General features: G+C 34.0%; 1 protein-coding gene across 3 annotated transcripts in view; it reads right to left on the bottom strand.

Moving 5' to 3' along the window:
• Nucleotides 1-17,408, bottom strand: part of EPHA6 (EPH receptor A6) — an 871,253-nt gene that overhangs the window by 140,429 nt on the left and 713,416 nt on the right. For all 3 annotated transcript variants that reach the window (XM_044251185.1, XM_044251182.1, XM_044251184.1), the window contains one exon: nt 6,766-6,891. In XM_044251185.1, the coding sequence (XP_044107120.1) occupies nt 6,766-6,891 (126 nt within the window). The remainder of the gene's footprint in view (nt 1-6,765; nt 6,892-17,408) is intronic.

Raw genomic sequence — 17,408 nt, 5'->3', positions numbered from 1 at the left:
GCTGTATAAAGTTTTTTAAAAGTATTTTCTTTTGTGAAAAGAAAATGATTCTGGGATGAATCTTTTGAAAGTGTTGACAGTTTTTTTGAATAGCATCAAAAATAGATGACACAATTTGTAATAAGAAAACGTGAAGATCTCTGGAGAGTAGATATATATTCTCAACTGAGAATTTAAACAGCCATATAAAGAAGGTCCGGATTTTTAAGTTGCAAACTTCTTCAAATGATATTAAGAAAAAGCAACCTTTATGCTATCAAGAATACATAGCTAAGGTCAAAAGCTAGAAGTATTTAAAGAATCTGAAAATAATGAAAAATACAAGTAATGAAGAAGTAAAAAAGAACTAGTAAAATATTTGGATATCACTTAAAGTTTCTTTTAATAATTTTCATGTCTTCTGGAAGAAAAAGAATAGAAATTCTCTTTGTAAATATTCAAGAATTTGATATCAAGTGCATCCTGCAGCTCTGTTTTTTAAAATTTTTCTTTCAAATGCACTATCAATCCTTTATGTCAACTAAGCACAACCTTATGTAAAAAAACATGATTTTTGGAGTGCCTGGGTGGCTCAGTGGGTTAAGCCGCTGCCTTCGGCTCAGGTCATGATCTCAGGGTCTTGGAATCGAGTCCCGCATCGGGCTCTCTGCTCAGCAGGGAGCCTGCTTCCCTCTCTCTCTGTCTGCCTCTCCATCTACTTGTGATTTCTCTCTGTCAAATAAATAAATAAAATCTTTTAAAAAAAACTGAGTTTTTAAGAACCTGAGATTCTTCATTTATGGACTTCAAGAGGTCCAGAGGCCTCTTGAAATTGTATGTAAATATTTATATATGATCATATGTCAATTATCTTGGTGAAGAGTCTGTTATTTTTGGCCAAGAAACAAAATACAATCCATTAGGAATCTGAGTCCATGACCCATACTACAACATCAGGAATCCATAAGAGTCCTTAAACTCATAAACTTCAATAGGTTAAAGTTTTTATAAACTGACTGTTTCTTGAAAGTTGGAATTATACCTTCAATTTTGTGTATGCTTCCATCCTGACTTTTCTTATTTCAAGTGGTATCTTCAAGTTATCTTCCTTAAGCTTTAAATTATTTTCTGATCTTTTGCATATTTCTCCTCAGGTAAGCCAAAGATCCACACTCTTTAGAAACAATGACTTCAAGCAATAGAGGAAGCAGACTGAATGCAACCTTGCATTAACTGGCCAGCCCCTCTCGCACAGGTTTTGGAAACTATCAGTATATTCCAATAGGTGTTTTTAAATAATCCTCTAATATAGCAATAACAGTGTGAAAATATTTTAAAGGGGTTGTTTATTGGTGTATGACTAGAAATACAATCACTTATGTCACCTTCCTTGTGCTTCTGTTGGCTGGGTGTGGTCTCTCCTCTATCATTTTATCAGTGACCCTCTCTTCTCTATGCCACTTCTCAGTCCTGAACTAGAGTAATGTTGGTCTTCTGCCCACTCCTGCCCCAGATTGCCCATCCTAGTTTTTCTAATAGCTTAGTTCTAGTTCTGCAGAGTTTCCTTCTAAAGCCTGCGGATACACAGACTTTCAAGGAGGAGAGTTCTCTAGGGAGAACTATACAAATGAGTATTGATTAGGGCCTATTGGGTCCTATTTGGAATCACACAAGTGGAAAGGAATAAAGTAAGCAGGACTTAGGAATCCAAATGAAAGCCTTTTCTTTTTTTAACAGTAATTCACTTTGAATCGTTTATTCAGGATTTTACTTTGCGCATTTATTCCAGTTTTCCCTATACCTTTTATAATTAGTTTTTGGTTTAAGTAGGTGATTGCAAACACTCATTAACACACACTTCATTCAGGGTAATTGACAACATTCTCAACTGTAGAAATGTATAAAATATAAACCCTTTAATTAAAGAGATTATTTTTCCCCTTGAAGATCTCTTACTTAAAAAGTAAACCACCATCTCTTAACCTTTATGTACATTGACTGCAACAACATTTTGTTAAAGATAAAATAAGGCCAATTGTTGTTTATACTACATAAAAATATAAAAAGAATAATCATCCTCAGAAGAACAATAGCCAAAGTATAGAAATTATTTTGTTAGACATGATTAACTTTGAAATGTCAAATTATGGATCTCAAGCAAAGTTACTGACCTTTTTTAGAATGCCTAATCATATGAAAAATAAAATGGTTTTCTTTGATTTTACTGAACCATGGTTTGATTGTATTTAAAAGTTATATACTTTTCAACTATTCATTTCCCTTGGTATACTGAGTTAATGCCAATTTTCCTAAACTTATGGTCAAACTATGGCAAACTAAGTTTGCCACTTAGTCTTATATATTTGTGTTACTGCTTTTCCACAGTCCTCTATATGCATCAGAATCTGATAATATTATATTCTTAGATCTGAGATTCTCTGCAGCTTTAACCTTACTTATCATTCCTAGCTTATTTCTACCTTTTAAACTATATGCCTTCTGAATAAGAAAAATTTTTGCCTGAATTACAGCACATGTAATATTTGCCCTGACTCCATATCGGATAGGATTTCATATGAAATATGGAAAGGAAAATATTGATAATCATGGATAATAGATTTTGAAGACATTTTAATATTGGCTCAGCTCTGTAAGTCCTTTGCTATAAAAATGGTCTAGTTGGATCTGTTATCAGTTTATGTGTATTCATTTCCTGCTAGTCAGGGGACACTCGTGAAGATATGAAAAAGTCTGGCTATTTGAGGATAAGGCTCATCCAAATCTTTTTTTCAAATGGTAAAAAAAAAATCATTATTTATTAGCTTTATTAATTATATATTTGATTTCATTTAATTGCAATTTAATTGCAGATCTTGTATTTGAGACCCAAGGTTAAGACTTCTCTTGTTATCTGATTCAGTGTAAGTGGAAAGGAAGTCTCACATTATTGATTTACTCCATCTTTGCCATTTAATTTGACCCCAACACATGGAATGCAATGGAGAGAAGCTCAGGTAAAGAAGTCAAAAGAGGTGTTTTATATATAGCATTGTATTTAAAGCACAGGTACACAAAACTAAGATAGTGTTTCAGAAGAATAGTCCCTCCACAACTGAAGAGCTTCCAAGATTAACCACAAAGGAAGTATTAGGGAAATCGTGGACATTGATTTCTATCAGAATTTATCTGTTTCTAAATCCCACATGCTGCCTGTTTCCTTTGTTTTCTCTTTCACAGACTTTGCTTATAATTGACAAATCATTTAGTTTGAAGTATATGTTTGAGTTTGGTCTTGATCATACAAATATATTATAATTATATATATATATAATATATAAAATAAATAAAATGTTTGCCTCTTTAGTGAAAAATATGTCTCCCATAACTGACAGAAACTGCTAGAAAAATGTAACTTAGAATTTTTTTGATCAATCATACCCATCTAGGATGTTATTTTCTGACTAATTATTAGGTAATGAATATGCCTTTATATTTTTTACACCTTTATATTTTACTAATAAGTCTAGTTTGTAAGACACATTGTAATATTTGGATCTTAGTATAAATTTAAGGTACTACACGATGTTAGATACTTACTGCTGTGCAGTGACAGAAAAGACTGAATCAGTAAACTTCCATGTATTACCCCATCATTATAACTGCATAATTTTATCGCTCAATGACTTTATTATGCTGCTTTTATTTGTATATGGTATGTGAAATGAAATTGCCAAAAACATAAAGGGTTTGGGTAGAGGCAGAATCTGTCATAAGGTAAGCTATGAGTCTAAGACCCTATGGGTAATCAGGACTCCTTGGCATATAAAAATGTTCTATCCCACTTTCAGATACAGTGTGGCTACAGAATTAAGTCAAAGAAATAACTAGATGGAGCAAAGAAGACAACTTATTACCATTTTAGAATATATGCCTGATTACATATTTAGAAGAAGGACATCAGTTCTTTTCAGGGAGGTAGAATTTGATTTTAGCAGGGAAGAATACAGCAGGGAAGATTTTGATTTAAAAAATATAATAGCAGTTACGTAATTCTATCTTCTCTTCCAGCTTCCCTCCTCTCTTATCTCCTCTCATCCCTCCTCTCTTCTCTCCTGTGACTTTCCTTACTTGGTTGGGTAATGCCTTTCTATATGAAAGGCATTGCATTCAATTGCTATTCAATTTTTAGCCAATTACTTTCTGGTATCCTTCTCTGTTTGGAACTAAGAATAAAAACTCTTTATTATGACCTTTCTAAAAAATAGTAAGGTCATATAAACAGTATAAACAATTGACAATGGTTACATAATTTTACCAATTTCAGGCTTATCTGTTTTCTGGACCTCATGAGTCAGTGAAGTACTCATTATTGCAGTAAGTGTAAAATTTACTATAAAAACATTGCTTCTTGATAGCACAGTGTGACATGAATGCGAAGAAACTATTTTACACAAGACAGCATCACATATTTCATTTAAATTTGATTAAGATAAGTTACTGGGAATTAAATGATCCCCGTCATTAGAATAGGTTTTTGTGATTCCTTGAACGACATAGCTAATGTCTTTTGACCCTTGAAGTACTGTGAAATATAGTCAATTGGGAGAAAGCAAATTAATTAGTGCCCCACAGACATCAACCTCTGGCTAACTATTTAAAATACCATGGTACAGGTCATGGGAGGAACTGCTTTTTTGATGATTTCCTAAACCTGAAGGGTTATGAGTTCTTCTATTAGATAGCAAAGAAATACTTTTTAAAAATATAAAAGAATAAACACTTCTCGTGATTACAGATTCATGCCTCTTTACACAAAATCATAAAGGAAATTCTTGGGAAATAAGCTGTAGATAAATGGAAGAGGATAAAAATTACCTTTGAAATTGTAGCCGTCATTACTGAAAAGTGCCAGAGGAAGTGTACAGGGATCACTTACCAAAGTGATATAAGCTGGGAAAAGTGAGTTGAGTTAATTTCAGTTTGAGGGAACAGGAACAAGTTTAGATCTATAAATTTTTTATGAGGCAATTTTGTTACACCTGATTTGTATGTAAGTCATGAAAACTGAACTGAGTTTTCTCTCCTATGAAAGCTGGAGGCAAATTTGGCTTAAAGCCAAGAAGAATAGAGTGCTAGAGTGTTCTTTCTGATCTCTCTCTAGAAAGTTGTTTTCTGTGTCTGTGTTATAGAAACATCACCTTTCTTCTATCTTTCTCAGTGGCTAAATGACAAGGGTTATTTATTTATTTATTTACCAATGATGCTGAATAATTCAAGTCACTCCTGAACTTCGTAATGTCATTTCTGCCAAACGTACCTAAATCCACCATGATTTGTCACTAAGAGTTAAGGATTAAGCCATTAAACTACAAATCATCCAATCACTACAAAATTCCAATCACTGAGATATTAATAATATATGTGAAAACTGCCTTTTTATATTTGCAGGTAACTCTGAGAGCTTAGCATATATGGATTTTTATTTCTAGTCTTTTGCATCAACACCACCATCACCACCAACAGTAAGAATGACAACATTTCTGTGCAATTGATAGTTTCATTTCTAAAGAGGAAAAAAGTGGCACTCATTAGAATTAAAATTGCTAATTTTTAATTCACATAACTTTGGTTCCTACCTATCAGTGGCTTTGTTTGCCACAAAGCCCCAAACCATTATCAATCTGTAATTATTCAATGATAAAACCAAATTATATCAAAGCATATTTACAGTTTGTTATTTTGTATGTTGTAATTTAATAGACAAGGATAATTGAAAAACAACAGAAAAATGTAAGCATAATAATCTTAGGCTTTGTCAGTATAATTTTGTCAAGAAAAGCAAGAAATTTGCATGTTGGAATTTTGTTTTTATTGGATTTCCAAGTGTCTTCAATTGTTTCCAGTATTGGTTGGATGGGCCAGACCCTCCTGAATACATTGGTGTCATTACTATAATTTGTGGCATAATTATTAATTATGATAAAAAACAAGAATTAAGATAGATAAAACTCCAAGAATCAATATCCTAATTCTATTTTGCTAAGACACATATGAAATACAAAGCGGGTTTGTGTCCTCCATACAAAAGAAGAAAGCAGCTGGATATCTTAAAAATGAGAGGGGAGAAACAATTTGTGACTCAAATACTACCATGGATAATCTGAAAATGATTTAGTAAACTTTGAAATTGCACTTTAAAGTGCTCAATTTCTATATTTTGTTTCTCTCATTAATAAAATATAGCTTTGGTCAGATTGACATTTTCAGGGGAAACTGAGTATTAATTTTCTTTTTCAAAAGGTTCTTCCAAATTTGCTACTTTTTGGCATTTCTTCCAATAATTTCTCTTTAGTGAAATGAAATTTTAATTAAATCTCTATAAGCTCATCCAAATATGGACTTACTCTTTCTGTTAATAATGTTATTTTTAATTCTCTTTGCTAGCCAGTTCCAAGTGGCAAAATAGCTCAAATTTATCTTTATTTTTATTCCTGATTTATGAAATTTGGGATTTAAAGCTCTAGTTCTTATTCATGTAAAAATTATTCTAGAAGAAGTCCCAGCATTATGCTAGCTGGGTGTGCAGGTTACAGATTTTTCTTCCACTTCCTTTCACGACTTCTGAAGCATTAGGTATCATAAATGTGATCCCTGCAGTAGAGAAAAGTCACTCGCATTTACTTTCAACAATATAGCAATATTTATTTTTGTCTTATGGATCTTTCAATTGTGAGCACACTTCTATTGATTTATATGGTGGCAGAAAACTTCACCTGAAATACCTACCAGCAGGAATCCTGGGGGGCAGAGATCCTCCCCCTGGCACTGGATGCGGGGCCTGGATGCTATTTAAAAACCCTGCCCTCAGGAAGCTGGGGCAAAACGCCTCCACCCCAATGGCCGGGAAGGACCCTTTCAAGAGATAAAAATGGACATTAATCAAAAGCTTCTTTGTGGAGAAGTTGTTGATCATTTAACTGGGGGGAAAAAAAAACACCTATGATTAATAAAGACATCAAACCTTAAAAGAAGTGATAAAATGAAAAGGGATAGAATGCATTTTTATTCATAAACCTTAAAAAACCCACCTAGTTTTTGAAAAGAAAGCTACTCTAAACTACTTACAATCACACACGATTTAAAAGAATGCTAAGATAAAATTTCTAAACCCCCATTTGACAAAGTGGATATAAATAAGTCATTGAAGTTGTCTATTTGCAGAATGCACACCCAGGGTTACAGAAGACAGCCACAGCAGGATGAGACATCGAAGGTGCATAGAAGGAACAGTGCCTTGTTTAGGTATGTCAGCAGTAGTGCGTTTTTGAAATAGTGACAAGGAACTCAATATACACAATTCTTAATTTGTTATACTTTTCGGGAGAAGACAGAGTTTGCAAAGGTGGAACCAGATGCTTTTTCACTTTCAAGAGGGCTATTGTAAAGCAAAACGAAACAAAAAACCCCAAAAAACAAAGCCAAAAACAATCAAACAAAAAAAAAAAACCAACGATAACAACAAAAAACAAAAAGTAAACTACTTGGAAGTTTATCCATAAGATTATATCATGAATTGTAGAATAAAAGGCTGTCAGAGCTGGAAAGGACATCAGAGATCATTCAGGTCCTCATTTTACAGAGCAGCAAACTGAGGCACGGGAAGAGAGAGGGCTGCCGGTGAGCTGGCGGACGCCTAGGACAAAAATCTTTCCACTATAGATTAAAAATAAATAATGAGCCGCTTCATATTTGGAAGACTGCTATTCTCTGAATGTGAATTAGAAACCCCGCAGTTTGGAATAATAGCATTACAATTTGGTGTCTCAATGACCTGAAAGATACTAAAGTCATTCAGAAGAAAATTTAATACACAAGCACTGTCAGTGCATGGCCGGCACTGGTAATTGATACGGTATATCCAAGTTTAATCACAATAATACCCTACAAGCAAGTTACACTGATGGTGGTAAGGCACCCATATCCTTCGGGGCCTCTGAAACCCCAACCAGGACCAGCAGTTTCTGGATAAGTAGACTGGGGATCAATCCTCCCATGCTCAGTTTTAACAAGTCCTGAATTTTCAAAGAGACTTCATTCTGTTCCTAGACACAAATTTTGCTCCTACAATATGTTAAAATTGACAGCCTCTTTGGACTTGGGCTAGGATTAAACAGACCTGGCATACCTATCACTCTTTATACAAGTTGCTTCTCTGGAGAAACTCGTTGCTAAAGAAAATCCAGCATTTCTCAGATCTTTAGAGATGTTTTATGGGTGAGGCCTGCCCATTGTACATTGAATTAAAGAAAGCATAGAAAGGAAATCATTTACTGTAAATAAATCCATTTTGTTGTTGATTTTATGAGGCTTTAGTATAAAGGCCCAGAGGAGTTTGGGTCCCTTAAGCATTAAGAGATGTGGCTATAGTGCCAAGTTGTAGGTCATAGAATGTTCTGAGGTAACTTTTGGTGAACAGTGACTCTAATTTCTACTACATGAGGGTATATATCATTGAGCAAAAGTGTGCCCTCATTTACACACATCCCACATTGCAATATTTCAACATTCTGGGAAAATGCCCATCGCCAAGGAGCATCACTGAATACCAGGTAGAGATAATTACATATTTATACTTCATTCTTAAAGTTACAAAGTGGGGCACCTGGGTGGCTCAGTGGGTTAAGCCTCTGCCTTTGGCTCAGGTCATGATCTCTGGGTCCTGGGATCTAGCCCCACATCAGGCTTTCTGCTCAGCAGGGAGCCTGCTTTGCCCTCTCTCTCTGCCTGCCTCTCTGCCTACTTGTAATCTCTCTCTGTCAAATACACACATAAAAATCTAAAAAAATAAAGTTACAAAAATAATGGTGATTTTGCTTCAATGAAAAGAATTATAAGAAATTCATATTATAGTATAGGCTGTAACAAACAGAAATACTCCAATTCTAGCTGATTATGGATTTATTGAAGCCAAGTGACAGGAAGCTGGGTTAAAGAATCCTAGATTGTAAAGGAAAAGAATAACATAATCATGTACAGGAAAGACAAAGGAATATAAATATAATTATTATAGAAGAAATTGGAAGAAAAAAAAGCATGTAGAACAGACGTTAAATAATGTTAATATGCTTCACATTTAGAGATTTTTGTCTTTATATTTGCTATTTTAGCCATATTGCTAAAAAGCATGTAGAGCAGGCTTTAAATAATGTTAATATGCTTCACATTTAGAGATTTTTATCTTTATATTTGCTATTTTAACCATATTACTTGAAACTGTTAACTAAGAAAAGATATCCATTATTTTAACTTCTTGAAACAAAATAAAAATATTATATTATTGCTATGATTACACTGATTGCTATTTTTGTGGTTGTGACAGCTTGTCATATTTAATAACAGCTTTCATTTTCTTAAACTTGCTGCATCATTCATTATAGCTTTGTTATGTTTCTTTACTGCGGGTTAAAAGATCTTTCATTTATTGTGGCATCTCTTCCTTAAGGAACTGTCATTTTATATATATATATATATATATATATATATATATATATATATATATATATGAAACAAACAACCAGAAAAGCAAGTGTACATGAATACATATTCAGTTGAAATATCATATTACGTGCTAATAACGTTTTATCATTTTTCTCCTTAGGGTCAGTCATGTCAGTAGAGATTGCATGAAGCACTACAGTTCTGTTTTCACAATTCAATAATGAAGCTGAACTTATTCTTTGTTATAATTCTCTTATCTCATAATCTACAAGAAATTAAGTTCAGGAACCTTTTGGGATTGGATATGAAATAATTTTAGTCTGGTTTGTTGTATTGCTTACACTGCTGTCTTTGACTGTTTTTATTTTATTTTTTAAATAAGTAATTGTAACACAGAAAAAAGAGAGACACACAAACCAAGATACAGACTCTTTTTTTTTTTTTAAGATTTTATTTATTTATTTGACAGAGAAAGAGATCACAAGTAGGCAGAGAGGCAGCAGAGAGAGAGAGAGGAGGAAGCAGGCTCCCCAGCCTCAATGTGGGGCTAGCTCCCAGGATCCTGAGATCATGACCTGAGCCAAAAGCAGAGGCTTAACCCACTGAGCCACCTAGGTGCCCCAAGAAACAGACTCAACTACAGAGAACAAACTGATGGCTATCAGACAGGAGGTGGGTGGGGGGATGGGAGAAATAGGTGATGGCAATTAAGGAGGGCACTTGCTCTGATGAGAACCTGGGTGTTGTATGGAAGCGTTGAATCACTATATTGTACATCTGAAACTAATATTACACTGTACTGGAATTAAACATGGAAACAACAAACTAAATAAGCAAGTATTGAACTTATTAATTATATTATAGCAAAAGAATAAACAACAGCTATTATCTGTAGCAGGATAAATGTAGATGTATTGTTTTTAGTTGCATTCAGTAGTCTGAGTTATGTGTCAAGATAAAGTAGACTTTTGATGAGAATATTCCTCCCTTTCATTACAAGTTTGAAAATATAAGATGTGTCACTTCACATATGCTTTACTAATCTCAAATAAATGAGTTTCCAGTTTGTTAGTGATCATGAGTAAGTGGGTTAAAGAAATATCGTAATAGGATATTAGCATTATATTGTCTCTAATATAGAGTTGCCAGATAATCGGGCATCCTATATTTTTATTTGCTAAATCTGAAACCCTACTCCAATATAATTTCAAACACTTTTTGATTTTAAGACTCACTAAAGACACTATTAACTACTGGTATAAGGTAAATTAACATAAGTCACTGGCTGCAGGTTATCTGTCCTTCCGTAGTTCAGCGGCCATTGATACCCCTTAGGTAGTACTGCAAATTATGACTAAGGGAAGACATATTTTTGGGGTGAGGGTCAGGTTGTATGCTAAAGGCATTATAATAACTGGTATACATACCCCCTTCACAAAGGAGAATTTCTCTCAAAATGATAGCAGCACCACTGAGAAACACTGTATGAGAGCAAAGCATCCTAAAAAAAAATTGGTTGCTATTGACCATGATGTAAAAAAAAGCATACATTGACAGGATTGGCCTGAGTTTTGCCATCTGATTTGATCAGTTAATGGAGGATTTTGATTATCTAGATTATTTGAAAGTAATCTGGCCTGTAGAGTTGCCAGTTTTCAAAGAGTTAAAATAAGATATATTTAACGTTTAAACTCAATGAAACAAAATCTCATTTTCATTGATTTGCAGGAATCTCTTTGAAATAACTTTACTTTGGAAATTAGATCATTAGAATTTGTATAACAAAATGACTATGACTTTGGATTCTTCATGCCTTAATTTCCTCATATATAAAATGAAAATAACAATTCACCCTACCTAATAATACTAATGTAAGGATTAAATAAAGTAAATAATCATAAATATAAGACAATATTATCAGATGGTCCCAATTTTTTTTTTTTTTTTTTAGAGAGAGCAAGCAGGGCGGGGGGCAGAGTGAAAGAATCTTAAGAAAGCTCCATGCCCAGTACAGAGTCTGATGTGGGGCTTGATCTCATTACCCTAATATCATAATCTGAATTGAAATCAAGACACTTAACAGACTAAGCCACCCACACGGCCCCAAAGTCCTAATGCTTTAAAAAAAGAAACCTCCTTTTGTTTATTTTTTAAGGTTGTGTTTATTTGAGAGAGAACGAGAGCATGAAAGGTGAGAGGTCAGAGAGAGAAGCAGACTCCCTGCTGAGCAAGAAGCCCGATGTGGGACTTGATCCCGAGACTCCAGGATCATGATCTGAGCCAAAGGCAGTTGCTTAATCAACTGAGCCACCTAGGTGCCCCAAAGAAACCTCTTTGGGTGAGAAATTGAGGTAGACTGATTAAATTTTTCTAATGCAGAACTACCTGCCTCCCCCACATACATAGATAAAAACCTAACAGAAGAAATCTCTTCTTTGAAGATTACATATCAATAATTTAACTTTGCTTGAAAAGTTTAATAAAGGCAATATCTCTATAATGGGAATTTTTGAGACGTGGTTCATTTAAATTGTCTCCATTTGGTTTTATTTTTGCAGATACCCAATTTGATCTATGTGTAGACAAAGAATATCTAGATTCAGTTAAAAGCAAAACATTTATAATTGTAAACTTAGTATTCTAAGTATTCACATGCACACATGTGACTCAAATAAATTATAAATAAAATATACTCATAATATTCCCTGTGGAGGATGCTCAAACATTTTCATTGTTAGAGGCATGTAATCAGAGAATTTTGGACAATGCTCATTTAAGCAATAAAACAGTAAGAGAAATCCTACTAAAGACTTTATGAAGTAAAACAGTTACTTCAAGAGCTGAACAATTAGGGCAGGGCCTTGATTTCATCTGGCCCAGGGTAGTGAACCTAGAATTCATGCTGCTCCTTACACAGTGGTTCTCAACCTTGGATATACATCAGAAAATAGGTATTCAAGGTCCAAGCAAACACATAGGACACAAAATAGAAAATCTATGTCTTCTACTCTTAAAAAGAATTGTCAACTATAATGTGAAATGCCAGGATGATCTAATCTGACATGAAAAGAGATCACAAAATGTTCTAAATATATAGCATCTTATGTATATTTTGTGTGTATGGTATGATTACTATTTGAAATCAAGTATCAAAATAAGCTGAATTTGTAATCAGATACTAAATTGATACATCTTACACTGTTAGTATATAAAATGAATATTATTTCAAAATATTTAAATTTTATTCCTTTTATATTTTGTCTTAGAATAAATATAAAAACATAACACAGTAAAACAGAAAATATATATAACTTATAAGTAAATTAATATTCAGAGTAGAGTTTGGATTCAAACATGGTTACTGACAGGGGCATGACTACAATTTTGGAGAGTTAAGAATTGAGTATATATCCATTCAGAATAGAGATCCTTTTCTCAGCCTTAAGAATTCAGTATTCAGTTCTGTAATGGGCACACAGTAGCTATTCCATGGCTGTGTGGTTAGGATTAATGATGGTACCTCTGAGCTATAGTAGGAATAACTTCAAAGTTTAATGATAACATAGTCTGTGAAACCAAATGCTATGTCAAGTTCTGTTTTCCCTGAGGAATGCTCACTACAGAACCTTCCAAGATTCTCTGCTCTTTCTATTTCATTTCTATTTATAGAAATGTCTCCCTATCTATCATCTATCTATCGATCTATCAATCAATTTCACTTGTCCTTTGTCAGTGTGTTTCCCTCTACTCCTTGTGTATCTCGTGTTTTCTTTCCCGTGTGTTTCTCTTCTATTTCTGCTACAATAATTTACAGGTTACACATTCTTTCCTACACCGAGGGAAGTGAAAGAAAATAAGCCTGTTGTTTGAACACATGCTTCCTAATTATTTGTGATGTGGATGAAGCCTCAGACTCTGAGTTACATCACCACTGAAGGAAGACTAGCAACAGTAAGAAAAGCCATTGTCATGTAGGGTATTAAAAGAATGCATTCTTCTTCCATAGAAACCTTTGTTTAGGTCTCTTTATTTAATAACACATGGTCTAGGAAATATTAAGCTGCTGTGCCTAGTTTAGTAGAGAAAAGATTCCTGCTGTATCGTGATTCATGAGGTGAGCTGGCTGGGACCCCAGCATAGGCTGCTCTAACTTGATCAGAAGCTGCACAGGGTAGGGTTTCAATAACGGCCAGTTGAATAAGTGGTTTGAAAAAACGATCAAATGAGAAGTGACAAATTGCTCCTTAGGCAAATATCTTACTAGGATCTAAGGAAGTACTCAGACTACTCAATTGCTTCCTAGGCCTATAGTAACTTTCTAATGACTAGATGAGAGATAATTTTCAATTAGGCTTACCATGTGAAAGAGAACCATTACATTCATAAATAACTCATTCATAGACTTAGTCATTTGTTCAGCAAATATTTAGTGAAGCACCTGTTGTTGTTGTTGTTGTTTTAATTTGGCACTATCACACACGTTTCTGGTACAAAAGGAGGAAATCAATTTTTGAGAGGATACTATTATTTTCAGGAAATGATTCTTTCCCCTACCCCCCGGGAAATGATTCTAACTAAGTTAAACCAAAGTTATAACTACAGACTTTTTTTCCATTTCCTAAATTATTATAAATGGAAATATGCCTTCAATTATATTAGTATTTTCCCGTTTAGCTAACTACACAGCTAATCTCCATGAAGATTCTTCAGCACCAAATACAATTAAAGATCATGCAACCATTACTGTTTTGTTTTGACTTTTTTTTTAATCCTTCAGGTCACTACAATATGAATTTTATAGATTTCTCATCCTGTTGTTGTTCAATAGGTCACAAAAAAGTATTGAAGCAAAAAGGGCAGTTTCATGGCTAGATTTTTATGAGTTATTTCTGCAGTGTTTTTAAAAATAAATTTTCAGCTTTTCCTGAGTTATTTTTAAATTTGTAGGATATGTATGATGAAATTATGGTTGCTGTAATTCTATAAAACTATAGTATTAACAAAGAGAAGATATTTTGAAACTGATCAAAATAAGACATTTATTAAAAATGCATTTTAATTTGTATTTAAAATAGACATTCTTTGACTTTTTATTTATTTACTGTTTTAAAGATTTTATTTATTTACTTGACAGAGAGAAAGAGAGAAAGAGCACAAGCAAGTGGAGCAACAAGCAGAGGGAGAAGCAGACTCCCCAAAGAGCAGGAAGCCTAGTGATGCAAGGCTCAGTCACAAGACCCTGGGATCATGAACTGAGCTGAAGGCAGATGATTAACTGACTGAGCCACCCAAGCACCCTGACTTTTTAAAAACAAATATTTTAAATGTCTGAGTTTTCTCATTTGTAAAATAATGAACTTGGACCAGAACTTCCCTTAATTTCCTTAGTTCTAAAAGTCTATTTATGTAATTTTTATTTCATTTGTTATATTGAATTAAGCTTGTATTTCTCCCATATATGGATTATGTCCAGTGGTCTTACCTATGTTTTTATGTCCTAGGACTTGGAATCTTAATTACCAAAAATGTGTCTGGACTAAATTTGTAATATGCTGATATATCCATCAGGTTTTAATATCGAGACCAGAACTTTTATTCACCCATTCACTAGCAGATTCATCTTGGGTAAGTTATTTAGCTTTTTTGATACCCAATGTCTTCACTTGAAAAATGGAGCTAATAATAAATATATCACTTACATTGGTTTATTGCAGACCATATAGGAAGTGCCTATTAGTGGCTAACAGTAAGTGTGCAATAAATTAGGGATAAATATTACTTTCCATAATTCCCTAAACTTGACCTATCACTTCATGTCTCCATACCTCCATGATAGCTCCTTCTCTTGGAAAGACCTTCTGTCCTTCTGGTCTCACATGCCTGACCTATCCAGAGAGAATTCATTACTCTTTCTACCATGACCCCCATAAAATCTTAGCTACTAGAATAGAGGTAGAACACTATTATAGATGCAGTATTTATTTGTTTACAATTTTGCAATACCAAATGCAAATACCTTTAGGGCCCATTAGTTACAATAAATTAGTATATCTAATTGATAACAAAAAATTGATTACAAAGGCACTGAGTCAAAGGTGAAAGTTCTGGCTAAGGGCAACAAATTCAGGTGTTTAAAGAACACTGTAGAAATCAAGAAAACACACCTCTTAGCTGACTTCAGCCTTGGGCTGCCATCAGGTGACTTCTGTTTATATGTTTGTGTTCTCTATTAGGATTTGATCCCTTAAGAACAGGGACAAATCATGCGTGTCTTATTCTTTTCTTTATGTCTAGTCCCAGAGCTTGCACATAGTGGGAGCTCAATGTAATATTTATTGAGTTGAATTAAAATCATAATTATATGAATATCAAAGGCAGTTTGACTTTATCTGCATACACATTAGACTGAGTTTTCTCGATGTCAGAGATTTAAAATTTTTTAAAATATTTTTATTTTTTTAAATATTTTATTATTTATTGACAGAGAGAGAGAGAGAGAGATCACAAGTAGGTAGAGAGACAGGCAGAGAGAGGGGGAAGCAGGCTCACTGCTGAGCAGAGAGCCCAATGCGGGACTCGATCCCAGAACCCTGAGATCATGACCTGAGCTGAACGCAGAGGCTTAACCCACTGAGCCACCCAGGCGCCCCAATGTCAGAGATTTTAAAATCACCTATATTCTAATAATATAAATGTCCTCAGAACCTGTATAATTATTAAAGTTCAATGAGATTTGTGACTTTCCGCTTTAAATGTTTATGAAGAGCCAATATTTAGGAACCAGGGGCAACTAAAATTCTGAAAAAAATTTAAATTCTAGAGTTCCTTTCTCCAAGAAGTAGTGAACGGATGACCTGAAATTGAAAAGCATGTCTTCGTGACTGAGTCACCACATAAAGCCTTGGTCAGCAGATTGCTACTTACCCTTGTCTTTCTGGGCTCAGACTCTAAAACTGTATGGTCTTTTAAAAAATGCTTTTACACCTCAGGTGCCAAGGTGTCAGCTAAGGAGCTGCTAAGCAACATTTATCAATGTGTATGAGAGCTAGATCTATTTAGTTTCACAGGCAAAATACGCTACGTATTTAATATTTATGAACTATCGCTATATCTGTCACATTATTAAAGGGAAGTTTGTACCAGGAGTATACTTGATAAGAGATCATGAGGCAGGTTACTTCTGCCTTTTTATAATTTTTCATGGCTGCCTTTAGTTGGGACTAGCCATTGATTGCTAGCATGTACCTGCTGTGTTGTTGTCTCTCATATACAAAGTATGAAAGAGAATGCTTTGGATTTAGTTTCGCTTCCAGATATCGATAACATCGTTGCCAGTCTCATCTACAAACAAGCATGTTGAAACATACCAAATGTATCTTATTTAGGGCTAAGATATTTAAATTCCTATCAAAGATTTGTTAGCTTTTTAAGGCCAAAGTGGTACTGATTTGGGAGAAAGATAAACTAAGAAACAGACCCTTAACTAGAGAGAAAAAACAGAGGGTTACCAGAAGGGAGGTGGATTGGGGGTTGGGTTAAATAGGTAATGGGGATTAAGGAGTACACTTGTGATGAGCACCTGGGTGTTATATGGAAGTGTTGAATCACTATATTATACACCTAAAGATAATATTACACCATACGTTAATTAACTAGAATTTAAATAAAAACTTTGAAAAAAAAAGAATAGTACTTATTTGGCATCTATATGGCATAGATTATTAGATGGCAGGATAATTTGGTTTAGTAATTATCATTTTGAGAATTTGGTCTTGAAAATATCAAAAACACAGTAAGTCCTTAAAAAACAATTGAGAGTAGCTAATAGAGAACAAAGCTAATCAAGACCCTAATGACTTGACACCAATTCTGATACAACAAATGTATGATTGTAACAGCACCATAATGGTAGTGTTTGTGGCCAAGACATG

This window comes from Neovison vison, chromosome 6 (assembly GCF_020171115.1).
Source record: "Neovison vison isolate M4711 chromosome 6, ASM_NN_V1, whole genome shotgun sequence".
Lineage (NCBI taxonomy): Eukaryota > Metazoa > Chordata > Mammalia > Carnivora > Mustelidae > Neogale > Neogale vison.
This window is presented reverse-complemented; position numbering and strand designations above follow the sequence as displayed.